The sequence below is a fragment of the Nuphar pumila genome, chromosome 3 (genome assembly GCF_984573655.1).
Source record: "Nuphar pumila chromosome 3, dmNupPumi1.hap1.1, whole genome shotgun sequence".
Taxonomy (NCBI): Eukaryota; Viridiplantae; Streptophyta; class Magnoliopsida; order Nymphaeales; family Nymphaeaceae; genus Nuphar; species Nuphar pumila.
The window spans coordinates 20,031,529-20,047,465 of record NC_143251.1 but is presented as its reverse complement, the minus strand read 5'-3'; the positions used below and the strand labels follow the sequence as shown (position 1 = coordinate 20,047,465).

Below are 15,937 nucleotides of genomic sequence, written 5' to 3'. Positions count from 1 at the left end.
AGCTTGAAAGAAAGCTCCACTTTAGAGTCATGTTCCATCGGCACCAAATATTCTTCCTTTCTTCAAAACTTTGAGAGGCACGCGTTCCAAGATGACAAAGGAAAAGCTCAATCACCAACCGAGCTCTGATACCATGTAATGAAAAGAGGCGGAAGCACCAATAGAGCAAAAGGTCACTCTTTAAGAGTGACTACTAGAGCCAAGAACACAAACACCAAATGTGCACACACACAACTCACAAATATAGAAAATGACTTAAAGTCATAAGTTGGATTTATTGAAGAAAGGAAGAGAAGGGTGTAAAAACCCATGCATTCAAGAGGGGAACACCTCCTCTATTTATAGAGGAGGAGGGCACAAGAAGGGACCACAAGGGGGCTCCCTTGTAGTCGTTGGGAGCCCCCAACGGTCAGAAATCTGACCGTTGGGGCCCCAACGACTACAAGAGTGGGGCCCCTTGTGGTTCAAACAAAAGACAAAAAAGAAAAAAAGAAAAAAGGGAAAAAAGGAAAAGAAAAAGTAAAAATATAAAAAGTACATTTTGCAGTTTTACAAGAATACCCCTATCGGGTATTTCACTAAAAGGAATATGTATATATATATATATATATATATATATACATATGTATATATATATATATATATTTTAACATTATCACCGACAACAACGACAAACAACAACAACAACTACGCCTTCATCCCAAAATAATTGGGGTCGGCGATATGAACCAAAAAAGAAAATCATTATGGGTCTTCCACATGAATCCTTCTCCTCCAATCATTTCTATCCAATGCCATGTCCTTGGTGAGGTTCAAAGCATTCATATCCTTTCCTATCACCTCCATCCATGTCTTCCTAGGCCTACCCCGACCTCTTTTAACTAATATATTTTCCCATTTCTCCATCCTTCTAACTGGAGCACCATTAGGCCTTCACCAAATATGTCCAAACCACCGTAAACGGTTCTCTCTCATCTTATTTTCAATGGATGCAACGCCTACCTTCTTACGTATCTCCTCGTTCCGAATCTTAACTTTTATTGTATTTCCACACATCCATCTCAGCATACGCATCTCAGCTACACTCATTTTTTTAATATGATGTCTCTTGGCAGCCCAACATTCCGTACCATATAGTAAAGCAGGCCTAATAGTCGTCCTATAAAACTTTCCCTTCAACCGCAATGGCATTCTACGATCGCACAACACTCCAGCTGCACTTTTCCATTTCATCCACCCAACCTTTATCCTATGATTTACATCTCCATCAATTTCTCCATACTTTTTGATGGAGATGTAAACCACCCAACCTTTATGCATATAAAATATAACAATTCAAAAAAAAACTCAAGAAAAGAGGAGATAATTAAATTCATGCATACAACAATGTGAACAAGATAATTAATAATGAAACATATATATATATATACAACATGCAATTAAATCATATTTAATGCATAAAAAAATGAAAGAAAGCAATCTCACAAATCACAACCCATTAGGATTCATTCACACAACCTAGAATGGGTTTAAGCACAAAGGACCAAACATCAATCTTATATATATATATATATATATAATGAAATGCACATAAGATACATAAAATTTTATTAATAAACATTTTTCATACAAGTAGAAAAAGTTTAAAAATTTTATAGAGAGATTTTAAAAATCTCATACAACAAAATGAATGATATTTGCAAATCTCAATAATAGTTCGACCACCACAAGCAATCACCTCACTAGACCTCCTACATATAATTTCACAAGATCAAACAAATATTATAAAGTTTATAAAATATTTAATAGCAATAAATCCAACGATAATTTTTTTTAAACATTTAAAGATTTTAGTTTTTTTTTATAAAATTAACAAATGATTTTTCAAAGATAAGGAAAATGAGTGTTTTCTCATGCATAATGCATGAGATAGATAACACAAGTAACACTTGAAGATATAAAATACATATCGGGTCAAGATTTCCCTTGAATCCTAGCCACACAACGATCACGAATCTTTTACGAAGCACGAACTCAAACCAAAGAATCCCAAGACCCAAAAGAAGAAAAATACCAAGAATCTTTTTTTGGCTTTGATACCATGTAATAAAATATGCAGAAATACAAAATGAGGGCCTCTGAGGGCTTACAAGATCATAAACACAAAGTGCATATACACATACATTGTTAAAATATAAACTATATAAATATCTATACATATATATATATATATATATATATATATATATTGTAATACCCGATAAGGGTAAATCTGTCATTTTCACTTTTACGCATATTCTCCTTGGAATATGATTGTAATTACTTTTTTTATTATTTTTTCTTTTTTTTTCTTTTTGCTTTTATTTTCAACCATTGGGGGGGGCCACATTATAGACGTTGGGCCCCTCCAACGGTCACAATTGTGACCTTTGGAAGGGCTCTAACGTCTATATGTGGAGCCCCTCCAAGGCCTCACATCTTGTATATATAGGGGTTCGCCCCCCTTGTATTTCTTTAAGCTTTTAGCAAAAGCTCTCTCCTCTTTAATAAAGATCATGTATTATTTTTATGCCTTTGTACATTTGTGATCTTTTGTACCTTTGTTCACACTTGTTCCAAGTGTTCTTCTTGTGCCTTTGTGCACACATCACACATTGAGAACTTAGTGTTCTTGTGCACATAGTATCTTTGAAGACATTTTCACATACATAAGTCCAAGGGACAATATAAGAGCACAAAGGCGCAACACAAGCACTAAGTGCATTCAAGACATTAAAGAACTAAAGAAAAGAACACGAACCATAAAAAATATTTATCTTATTGAACATGAATGCTTAAGAAAAGCATTAGAAAATGAAAGAAAATAAAAAACCCCTATTTATACACAAACAAGATAGAGGGAGACCTCAATAGAGTTGTTGGACTCTTCCAACAGCTATAAATATAGTTGTTGGACTGTTCCACATTGCATTTAGTATGTCCTGGTTCTCATTTAAAACCCCTGCTCAACATGCATTCATGAGCAGGCATGCACATGCATAGGATTTTCATAATCACATGCACGAATTCATCATATGACATACCTATATCAACATTGGAAATTACATACCAAACATAACTCATTTGTGTACACATGGCACCACATAGGTTCCTTGAACCTCAATTTCATTCATCAATATGTGCATGCACGTATTTTCATATCTCACAACACACACTCATTCATATATGCAACATAGTCATTTGTGCTCTTGGCATTGATCGAATCTTGAACTGAATGTTCATTCATAAGCATATACCTGTGCAAGCATGTATATCATGTCTAATAGCACATAAGGTCAGTATATATTATTAAGATGCACATCATAACATCAAATTACATATCATAAGCTCATGTTGTAATTTGTATCATCATATTGCATATCACGTTAACATACAAGCATGTAAACATATTATGTAGCTCATTCAGCCTTGTAACAGTAAATTACAGAAAAGGACAAAAAGAAAAGAATAAAGCTAATGTTTCCCTAATAGGCACAGCCTATTACAAGGTTGAAATGACCAAAATACCCCTAATGGGTATTTACCTATTACATCATTATAAATAAAATATACATATATATATATGAATATATAATTATATATATATATATATATGTATATATGTACAATATGAACCAAAATATATATGTATGAAAATACACATATATACATGTACAACTTAGCATATATGTCCTTGTATGGTGTTCGATCATGATGTCATTTTCACTAAATAAGGCAAACATGTAGGATACAAAGGGCATTTCAATTTTGAATGTTGATGGATGAGAGTCCCAGGATTTACTAAAACGGTGTGCCAACGGTGGGAGGCACTGATAAGGAGCAGATGGGCAGGCTTTAGACTAATTCAGAAGCTTAAATCGATATGACACAATATCCATGAAGGGTCCAAAGTTGAGGGTTAAGATGATTCAAAGACATTCCTGCTTGGGAGTAGCAACTGATTGAAATTGCACAAGAAAATGTAAGATCCAAATCAGGGAAGAAATAAACACTTGGGGGAGGAAATCAAGGTTCTGAAAGCAAGGAGTTTTGAATGGCATCTAAAAGAGGAGATCAGATAGAACTAGTGTGTGAGAATTCACTAGCTGAAACATGGCAATCAAAACACTAGGTTCTTCCACATTCAAGCCTCTAAGAGAACTAACAAAATCTCTTTCCTGGGAACATCATGGAAAAAGTGACATAGTTTGTCAAGGGGAGTTCCAACACTGAAGTCAATGAGCGAGGACAGAATAGGAACCAGTCATATAAAACATTGACTACATTGCAGGCTTTGGCTTTGGAGATTCCATTCTTTGAGGAAGAAATCAGATTACCAATCTGGTCAATGGATAATGGTAGGGCCCTAAATCTCGATGGTTCCCTTTAGAATTTTACAAGTGGGTATGGCATCTCTGTAAATATGGCATTTTTGCTTTCATGGATGAGTTCCACTGGAATGGCATCTTGCTCAACATTATCAATAAATTGTTATTCTTAGTTAGTACCTAAGAACCTGCTGGTTCTTCATTCTCTGAGAAAGAAATCAGGCTGGCAATCTAGTAAATGGCTAATGGTAGGACCCAAAATCCCAATGGTTCCTTTTAGAATTTTACAAGTGGGTATAGCATATCTGTAAATATGACAGTTTTGCTTTAATGGATGAGTTCCACTCGGATGGTATCTTGCTCAACATTATCAAATAAACTGTTATTCTTCTTTAGTGCCTAAGGACCTGCTGGTAAGGACATTAGTCATTTCAGGCCTCTCATTACTCAGGAGTGTGTATAAAATTGTGGCCAGTCTTGTCAAAAAGATTACTAAAATTTATGGACCTCATAACCCCCTCATAAGGTACATTTATCAAAGGTAGAAGGATCCATGAATGTGGGATAGTCTCCAATAAAGTATTGCACTCAATGGTCAACAATAGGAATCATTCTTTCCTTTTGAAAATAGACCTGAACTAAAGCCTTTGATTATTGATACCGTTAGCTGGAGCTCTCTTTGTGACACAATGGTAGTTGGACATTTAGAATCCTTCCTCCATTGCCAAGGTCACCCTTTAACATCAATTTTTTTTCTTCAGTAACTTTCCCACCATTCTTTAAATGGAAAAGCCTCCAACACTTAGATATAAAAGCAATATTAAGACACAATGTTGAGAAAAGCGGGCATGAAGGCACAAAAGGCACATCTCACCACAAGGTGAGGCCCCTTGAGCCTTGAGGTGCGCTGAAAAAGCGTAAATGCCCTAAGACGTGCAACTCATAGGCTGAGGCATACGTCTCAGGGCGAGGCGCGCCTCATGGTTTTTGAGTCAAATGGAGGTCAAAGCCCCTATTTGACCCAAAATGAGAGGAGGCCCAAGTCTCTCTCTCTCTCTCTCTCTCTCTCTCTCTCTCTCTCTCTCTCTCTCTCTCTCTCTCTCTCTCTCTCTCTCTCTCTCTCTCTTTTAGTTGTCAAAAGTGATGCCTAGGCGCCCCCTTCGTGGGTTGGGCATAAGGTTATCGCCTAGGCTTATGGGTTTAGGCAGTAAGGCCCTGTTTTCTCACCTAAGCATTTCCTAGGCAGCGCCTAGGTCGTGGGGACATGATTGTCATTATCTTTTGTTCTTTCTTTCTCTTTCTTTTTTCGTTCTTTTTTTTCATCCTCCTGACCCAAACCCTTTCTTTTTTTCTTTTCTCCTTTTCTTTTTGTTCTTTCTTTATTTTATTTTTTCTTTTTTCCTTTTTAACTTCTTTTTTTTAACTATCATTTTCTTCTTCGTCCAACTTTTGCCCCTCCACCTTCTTCTCTTTTTCCTCTTCCTCTTTCTCTTCTTCTTCTTCTTTGTCTTTTTCCCCTTTCTCTCTTTCCTTTTTTCCTTCTTTTTGCTCTTTTGAAATTTCCTTCTTTTTTTCTTCTTCTTCCTCCTCTCGCACCTCCAGTCTCTTCCTTTTCTTATTCTTTTTCTTTTCTTCCCATTTTCCCATTTTTTCTTTTTCTTTTTTTCTTCCTTTTTCCTCCTGTTTTATTTTGGTTCTTTACATGTATGCCCATGTTTTTCACACACACTTCATAAAATTGCATATGTGTGTGCATGTTGGGGGGTGTTGTGTATCTTATACGTTCAATGCTATGCAATTTTATGATATTTTACACTATTATTATATACGTAAGATTAATTCATAATTACAATCATATCTTTGTTATTAAAGTTAACTATTTATTGTAATGTTTATGCTTTTCTTGATATTTTGTTTTCTTGGTCTCACCTAGGCCGCCAAGTCCCGCCTATGACCCAACTAGTCCCTTTTGGGGTCGCCTGCGTAGGCACCGACTAGCACTTTTCATAACTAAGCTTTTTGTCTCTCCCTCTCTATCTCTATCTCTATTGTCTCTCATCTCTCGCTCTCTCTTTGTCTCTCACTCTCGTTGTCTCTCTCGTCTCTCGCTCTCCCTCTCTCTACCGAAAGGAAGAAGGAGATAGGTACTCTCTCTCTCTTTCGTCTCTCAATTTCTTTATGGAGATTCAATTTGCATAAACCTTTATGACTTGGGATTGGTTCATGTTTAGTTAGTACACAATTTGGATCATTTATAGAGTTTTCAATGTTTTTTGTAGCACATGAATTCTTTTTTGTAAATATTTATCAAATATCTCACTACAAGGAAAAGATGTATATGATCGATTAACATATATGGCGTATGCTTTACACAATAATGTGCTGATATGCTTTTATTGTTCCAGTTGATTTATGTTTTCCTTCCCCACCCCCACCCCATAACTTTGTTAAAGGTGTATCTATTCAATAAATTGCTAGACTTTGGTATGATCATAGTTATGAGCGGCCTTGCTGTTTTCCTTGCTAATATATTCATTTTCTTAAATATTTTGGATAATTGTGTTTGTGGCATAGAGTAGGATGGCATTTGAAGCATACCATGACAAGCACATTATGTCTGGAGTTAGTTTGCTCTTTGTAAATGTATTAGAAATTGGAATTTGGTTTGTGAATGTTAAAAAAGTGTGAAACAACATAGGCCCTCTTTTCTTTTAAAAGAATTTTCATATGCCTATAAATACTTCAAAAGGAGCATGTGATATGAAGAAGGCAGTTAGTTTTGTATGGATGTGATCTGATCACTTGCTTGTGTAATATATGTTGGTTCTTATTGAGTATGAATCTAAATTCAATGGATTATATAAAGCATTGACTCAAGTTTTTTTATTTTAATTTTATTTTGTATTTTTTTCATGTTATCTACTAAGAATGGTTGTTTGAAGATTTAGTAATTCATTGATTTGTTTATCTACCTCTTTATTTGTGCTTTATATGTAATTGTAATTGATTGTTTGTTTTTATAACTATATTTATGTTTTATATGTAAATAGTAATTGATTCTTTGTTTCTAGAACTCTTTGAGTTTTTATCGTCTTTTGTTATTGCATTGTTGCAGTTGAACAATGGGAAGAGATGTAGGATTCTCACTCAAGATAAGAAACTCATAATGCATGTAATATGCAACTACTGTCAGAGAGAGATTACAGGTGACATTTCAAGGTTGAAACATCATTTAGCTGATGCGACAGTGTTTCACCTGAAGAGAAAAGGTTTTTTCATAATTATCTAAGGGAGCATAAGAAAAGGAAATTATGTGACAGTTGAGAATATGTTAACAGGTAAAACATTTTTTTGGACACCATATATGGCGCATTGTTTGGATTTGATGTTAGAAGATCTTGAAAAGAAGTCAATCTTTAAATATACAATAGAAAAGGCAAAGAAAATCACAAAATCCATCTATAGTCATGCATGGATATTAAATTTGATGAGAAATTTCACAAAGAATTACGTCCAATCATCATTTGTTTTGCCACATCATATCTCACGCTTCATAGTATTGGATGCTAAAAGAAAGAGCTGAAGCTGATGTTCTTGTCTTCAAATTTTAGAGCATCTAATTACTATAAGAAGTCTGATACTAAGAACATTGCTCATATTGTTATTAATGATAATAATTTTTGCGCTTCATTTTTGATGAAGTGCTTCGCTATGCCTCAACGCTTTTCACAACGTTGTTAAGACCCCTAGGTCCCTTCTATCCAGCCCCCCCCCCAATCAAGGGTAGAGTGACTTGCTTCCAAGAAATAAGTGGTAAGCCACCTGTTTCTCTCCTCCCTATGTCACATGGGTGCGGGTGCGACACGGGTGCGGCGCAATTTTATATATATATATATATATATATATATATATATATATATATATATATATATATATATATATATATATATATATATATATATATATATAACAATAAATTAACACATAAAGATTGTAAATTTTAAAGCAAAAATAAAAAAGGAGTGGGGGAAGGAGGGGGCACCCTGCCTCGTTCTTATTTTCCGGCAGCCCCCCCCCCCTCTCCCTACACCCTTTGCTTGCAGAAGAGGGGCTCAGCCCCTCCCTGTGCCTCCGATTCACAGAGGAGGGGCTCGGCCCCTCCTCGTTTCCCTTTTGTCCGGCGGGCAAGGCTAGGCTCGGCCTGTCAGCTGAACCCCCTCCTTCTTACCCCCGCTAGACAAAAGGGAAACGAGGAGGGGCCGAGCCCCTCTTCTACGAGGGGCGGGTGCAGGGGGGGCTGCCGGAAAATAAGAACAAGGCAGGGGCGAACCACCCTGCCTCGTTCTTTTTTTCAGGCAGGGGGCGGAGGCAAGGGGCTCCGCCACCTGCCGAAAAATAAGGAGGAAGGGGGAGCCCCATGCCGGACGAAGAGGAGAGAGAGAGGGAATGGGGGGCATACCTGTTGACGGAGGAAAGGGGGAGACAGTGGTTGGCGTCGCATGCGGCTACCGTCGTCGGAGTCTGGATCGCTGGCGTGAGTGTAGGAGGAAGCTGCAGGGGATGGGGGAGCCAAAATCGACAGGGTAAGCCCCTCCTCCTGTCGTAAACCCCTTTTAGGGTTCGGGATGAAGTTTGGATCTGGATCGGGTTCGAATCCGGACCTGACCCAGATCCAAAACCTATTTCGAAATGGACATTTTTGGACTCGGTCAACATTGACCCAATCCAAAACGAGGACAGACTCGGCATCGATTCGTTGACTGAGTCTGGCCCGTGTCCGAAGCCGCACCCGTGTCAGGGCGTGTCGACGCGGGTGCGTCGCCTCCCTAGCCGAGTCCGTGCGACTTAGTCTCCTCCCCCTCCATAGGAAATCTTGGAAAATCTTTCTTAACCTCTTAGAGCAAATAATAAATAGCCAATGTGAAAGTATGCATCCCAGACAAAACATGCCTGATGAGCATAATTTTATTCCAAATGAAAATAGGTTAGGGCACACTTCTGCAGTTGAACAACCAACAATCATCTATATGAGCCTAGATGAGCTGAGAGCCGAACACCTGCTGTTCATGCTCAACTCACTTATCATACACAAGCTTCTCGTATCTCAACTCACTAAGCACAGTCGACAAACTCGCATGAGCTTCACACAAGCCAAACAGAAACTAGCTGTGAGCAGCTCAGTTCATTTACTAGCCCTACTCATATCTTGGACAAGCACACATACATGAGACTGCAAATGAAAATTTCACGCACATGTTTACATGCATCACATAATTTAAACAAAAGCATGCATGTGTGCTTCAAAATTAGATTATCTATGCATGCATAAATAGATTTATTGATTATCTAAAATTTTGAAAATGCATGCATGAACTTGAAAACACATCAAACACTTGATACATGTATATATGCACACATGCATGCACATAGACAAGCTAAACATATGATGACTAGACTGTTTTAAACTTATTTGTGAAGAGAAAGCACCTATAACACTACATAAGAAAGTTATTATAAGATTTACAATAATGAAACAAAGGAATAGAATCAATCTCCATTCCATTACTTGAAACATCCTTAAGCTTATCCTCACGCATAGGGACAGATAAAGGAATTAAACTTCTGTAACACAAGATAAAGACAATTATATGACAATATATAGGCAACTGATAAGGACAGTAAAAGATAACTAAGGTAAATACCAATTACCAAATCACATAAAAATAAAAAAAGATAGCAAAGCCACCTTTCTTAAAAATAAAGAAAAATAACTTAAAGTTTTAACTAATTGCCACAAAATTTAACAGCCTCACTTGTGAGATGGAAGCGTAAATTCTGAACCAGTACTAATACCACGCCCTGCAGAATGGTGGGCCCAAGCTGGCAAACCAAATCCAGAATGAAAACTTTTCAGAGGTCTCCAGTCACCTCTCCCACGGCCTGAAACTGTGGCCACATTAACAGTAGGCCGTACTTGACCTGGGGCACTAGCAGGACCATTTACAGCTCCTCCAGGCATAGTTGCAGCACCGGGTCGCACATACTACACATAAAAGGCATGGTCCAAATACTATAATCACATGTTAAATCTTAAAAAGCATGTGCACGTGTTTGTGTATATACATACATATATATTATATTTGAACTGATGTGAAGAACAGGGACCGGAGAAACTAACTTTTATCATGTTTTTTAAAATAGTACCAATTTTCTATAAAGATCATTAAACCATTAACTGCTGTTACATGCCATTCCACAAGGAGAGAAGCTAACCACAGACATGTATAAATTCAAAGCAGAATTACATAGCAGGTGCAGAACATTAACAAATACCAAGAGAAATGGTTAACCTTCATTTTTTGGTGCTCACAACAAAATAGAGAATGATCATACATATTAATGTTAGTACCCATATTTTATGCTAAAAAGTGGCAGGATAATCTGAGTTCAGCTGGCTTCCTACGATAAGAAAACAAAGACTCACATATGAGTTGATAAACATCAAGTGGACCCAAGATCTTAATGGCTGCATTACCTAATAAAAATACATACAGCAGTTATAGAAAGGAAAAATGGTTTCAAGAAGTTGCTTTCTTCAAAAAATACACCAGAATAACATACTGATAAAGCATACATGTTACCAGTCTAAGAAACAAACTGGCTGTTGGTCAGTGCATCTGTTCTAAATCAAAATCATAATCTCTAAAATTAAAATGGCCTCTAAAAGCCTCTAACTGCCTCTGCTATTCCAACCCCACATGGTAGTCCAATTTTTCACTTTTGCAATATCATTTTCTTAATTTAAAAAAAAAAAGGTTCTTCCTTCCAATTGTGAACCCAAAAAAACTCAACTTTTGATTTGAAGAATCCACATCCAAGAAAAAAATTTCTTCCCTCCAACATTATAGTGAAAAAAGAACATCAGCTTAAACATAGTTCATAGGTGTCCGAAATCCAATCCCCTGGTCAGAACCCTACCCAGCATTCCCAAATTCTCAAATAACATTGCTTATATACACAATCAGACACAGGGAATGGGAAGAAACAAGAATAAAAGTGGAGATGAAGAGAAGACTTTCCTTGATTCATATTGTTGCCCTGTGTTCAAACAGCTTTCCTTTTCTCCCCCAAAATTTTCAGTCACTACCAAAGTAAAGCGCACATTAAACTAACTATATCTGCACATCTCAGTTTAAATAGCACAAATAACAAAAAGACTGAATGGGCCATTTGTAGTTAAGGGAAAAATATAGGATATCGCTAGAAACGTCAAGGAAATACATCACAAATTCCACTAAGTGCCACCTTCCTACCGACAAGTCCATTTCACTACTACATGGTTCCATAACAAAATAGCTTCTTTCATTTCCACCATGTAGGTTATTACCCATTCTAAATACGAGCCTCTAGCGCTAGCACACCATCATCAATTCATCATCATCATCAAGCCTTATCTTAACTACATGGGCAGGCTTTACAATTCTTGTTTCTCAATTCCTTCCTATCTAGAGATATAGCCTAAATCAGCGTACAATATTTCATAGCTGCTTTTACCATCTCCCTCCAATGTCAACAATTCTACTTTCAGCATGTCAACCGTTATTGTTGATGCTATAAGAGGTTTTTGCACATGTTTAAACCAGCTTAAATTCTTTGACTTTTTTCTTTATTGACAATACCCCTAGACTTCTTCAAATATATGCATTTATAATCCTTTCCTTTTTTGTTATTCCACATATCCATTTTAACATACACATCTCTACAAGATGTTTGAGTTGCCTATCACCCAACACCGTATGAGTTCTGGTCTTAAAACAACACCTTAGAGATTACTATTTAATCATAGAGGCACTTGTCTATCACATATCACTCCATTAGCATGTTGCTACTTCACTCAGTCAGCTCAAATCCTGCTAGCAAGATCCTTCTCAAACTCATCATCTTCTTGTATCATAGATTCTAACTACTGAAACATTTGGCAATGTTGTACTGCAAGGTTTGGCACTTAACACATCACATTTAGAACATATCGTGAACAATGTGAAGTGGTTGATAATATAAAATACATCCAAAGCCAATTGATAAATGCATGCATAATTAATTGCTATGGATGCAGATCTAGTTTTTAGGCATGGATCACAATGTCTAGACACCACAATAATGCTAAAACAGCATACTTGATCAAATAGAAAACTACCTGATCTCTAGCAATAAAGAAGGTGTCCTCAAAGAAACAGTTCTCTTTCAAAAACAATTAAAATAGAATATTACATGCAAGATTGTAAAAACTTTGCAACATTCAAAATTTACCAAATTGCCATTGCCTTGGCAATTTCTCAAACATAAGGCATTTTGCTCAATGCAAAATACACATAACAAACTAAGACACCCAGCTTATGTTCACCATCTTACTTAGCATTATAACTTTCCCTTTGTAGACTATAGCAGACAGCTTTTTTATTTATACAGCTCAATTTAACCCATTAAACCAACAAAAAAAACAGTTTTCTTATGCTCATTAATGGTTCTCCAGAAAACAAAAAATATTAGCTCAAGAAAAACTAGGACAAGTGATCTGATTTCCCCCTATTTTTAGTGGTGATGAAAGACTGTCTAGAGGGCCAAGTGTGGCAGAAGATAATGGTGAATTTGAAGGACCAGCCTTCCATAGATACCCTCCGAATATTTCATTATATTCTCTGTTGATGAGCTTTTTTTTAAGCTAATGACCCCTCTAAAACATTTTGAAATATCATTTCACTATTTTTTATTTGATGGGAGAAATGAAAAGTTGATTGTTCCAAGTCAGAGATTACCCTATTAACATCTTTACTGGTGAAGCAAAGAGACTAGGCAATATTTTAGGCTAGAAAATGGGATCACTTCCTTCTAAATATTTGGTCCTCCCTATGTTCCAAAGAGAGTTAGAGGCTGGATTATGCATTGAAGCTCTTTCAAAAGAGAGGAAGGAGTAGGACTGGAGAGTTGATGTTAGGAATTCATGTTTTACATAATAACATGAAAAAACTGGTTCATTAGAAATAAAATAGATCACAAGGACAGGAAGTATGGTGTGGCAAACATGTAAATAAAACCTATTTAAGACTCACTAGCCTGCCATTATTATTAAGTGGATTCTTATGTGGAGTGCAGGTGGACCTATTGCTGAACCATTGTTGCATTGCTTGTGTGTTTCCCCTTTGAGGACTTGTGTTTGTGCACATTTAGGCTCTTTGTAGCCATTGTATGCACTTTGTGCTTGTGTAGTGTCTTAGTGCCTTTGTATTATCCCTTAGTGGATTTATATTTATGCTTGTGCACATTGTACTTTTGCTTCTTTTATTACATGATATCAGAGCCAAGAAAATTTTCTTGGTATTTTGTCTATTTAGGTTTTGGGGATTCCTTGGTTCAGATTCTTGACTCGTGAAGAAATATTGATTGACATATGGCTTGGATTCAAAGGAGATCTAGACTTGGTATGCATCTTAAATCTTTTAGTTATTTGTGTTGTCTATTTCATGCATTATGAATGAAAAAAACACCCATTTTTCTTATATTTAAAAAAAATATTTGTTATTTCTTAAAACTTTTTTGAAATCTCCATTGTTTTTATGAGTGTTTATTAGCAAATGATTGGGTATATGGTCTTATTTGTTAAAATCTTTTAAAAAATTCAAAATTATTGTTAGATTTAAATTGCATTCATATTTGTGCTAATTTATTAAAATGTTCTCATAAGGCTTATATTATCTTGTGAAATAATATTTATGCATGTGTGTGCCTCTATAAATCTCTTTATCTAATATGTAAGTATGTGATCTAGTGTTTTTTGAGTTTATGTGTTATTGACACTTAGATGCTTTATTTGAACACTTCATGGTTATAAATGTCAATTTATGTCTTTTCGTTTTGAGGGTTGCAAACTTTTAAATTATCTTTTGTGTAAAATTCTTTGTAGTCTCATTTGATAATATATTATAAAGAATTTTTCCATGTGTAAGCACTTTAGAAGTTTTCAATATGGTCTCGTTATAAATAACATATTCATATTCTTACCTTGGTTAGATTTTTAATATTGTATCTTGCCATGCATTAGATCTATAGGATCATATTGATCTTTAGATATAATGTTTTTTCTTTATGCTTGTTTTGTTCCCTTGGCTCTTTAGTGGCCCTTGTGGTTGTGCCCCTTTATGGCTTGTTTTCTTGCCTCTTGGGAGGTGCTTTCATTGCACTTGAATGGTTTGTGCCTTGTGATTGTAATATCACTTGGACTCATGGCTCCTTAGTAAATGTTATCTTACATGTTTTTACATCATGTTACCTCACATGAGATTCAAGTATTATGTTTTTTTTACATAGTTGGTATTAATAAAATTTGTGATTTTTTTGAGAGCCTTCCTTGTGTATGCCCTTTATGGGTTTTGTAATTGTACCATTTGTGGTTCACTTTTGTTCTTGTCCATTTTGTATCTATTGGACATTCTTGTTGAAGACTCTCATTTGTGGTCTTTTTATCTTGTCATATGATTGCATGTTTTTACTAAACTCATTTGAGGATTCAAACACTTGTTATTTCATTTGATTTAAAAATTTTTGTCAAATCGGTTTTTGTTCCTTGGAATGTGTCTTTCAAGGATTTCCTAGTTGCCTCTTTATTTGGCTTAGTCCATCACTTTTCTATTTGAAATATCCATTATTATTTGTTTAGCATTTTAGAGGTGAGTTATGTGTGCACCTCAGTGTTGTGGAGACAAAGTTAGTTGTTGGGGTGAGTTATGTGTGTACCTCTATCTTCTTGTCAGTATAAATTGCCAAGTTTATGAGTGTTGTATTGGCACTTGTTTTGGCTTTGACTGACAGTTGATTGACCTAAGATTCTATGAGTGAATCGTATCACTCAATTGCTTTTTTGTGCACCTCAGTGTTGTGGAGCTAGAGTTAGTTGTCGAGGTGAGTTATTTGCACACATTTATCTTCTTGTCAATACAGATTGTCAATTTTATGAATGTTGTATTGGAACTTGTTTTAGCTCTGATTGACATTTGGTTTTATGAGTGAGTTGTATCACTCAATAGCTTATTTAGCCTTTCTTGTTTATAGGATGTTCGTAACGATCTTTGTTAGTGATGGCTCAATTATTATTTACTTGTGATCATTTTGGTCTTTATGGATTAAATCTCATATTATTACAAAAATTTTTGTTTTGATTTGAATATAGTTTTTAAAATCTTCTTGCATATTGGCATTAGTTTATCTTCATTACAGTATTTTTGCCCATATTGCTTTTCCGCTCTTTCCTCTTATTTAAGTGACCTTTTTTTGTTGGATAATAATTTTTTTATCAATTTTACAACCATGGTTGTAGTGAGTTATATGTACCCATTGCAGCTGGTGGCATTATTTATAGTTTTACAATCATTTGTGAGGTGAGGGATGTGCACCGCTTGTGGTTGTAGCTGGTTTTTATTGTCAATTTAGATAGTCGGTATTGTTGGTGCATGGTCATTGGTATGGTTATTGTTGACATTTGTGTTTTTGATACACTTGAATTTTGAGAATGTTGA

The 15,937-nt window shown here is 35.8% G+C and overlaps 1 protein-coding gene across 1 annotated transcript in view; it reads right to left on the bottom strand.

Annotated features, from left to right (window-relative positions):
• Positions 1-15,937, bottom strand: part of LOC149842207 (FIP1[V]-like protein) — an 80,807-nt gene that overhangs the window by 56,499 nt on the left and 8,371 nt on the right. Inside the window, exon 2 of the mRNA XM_089998995.1 lies at positions 10,181-10,410. Coding sequence (XP_089855121.1) covers positions 10,181-10,410 — 230 coding nt within the window. The remainder of the gene's footprint in view (positions 1-10,180; positions 10,411-15,937) is intronic.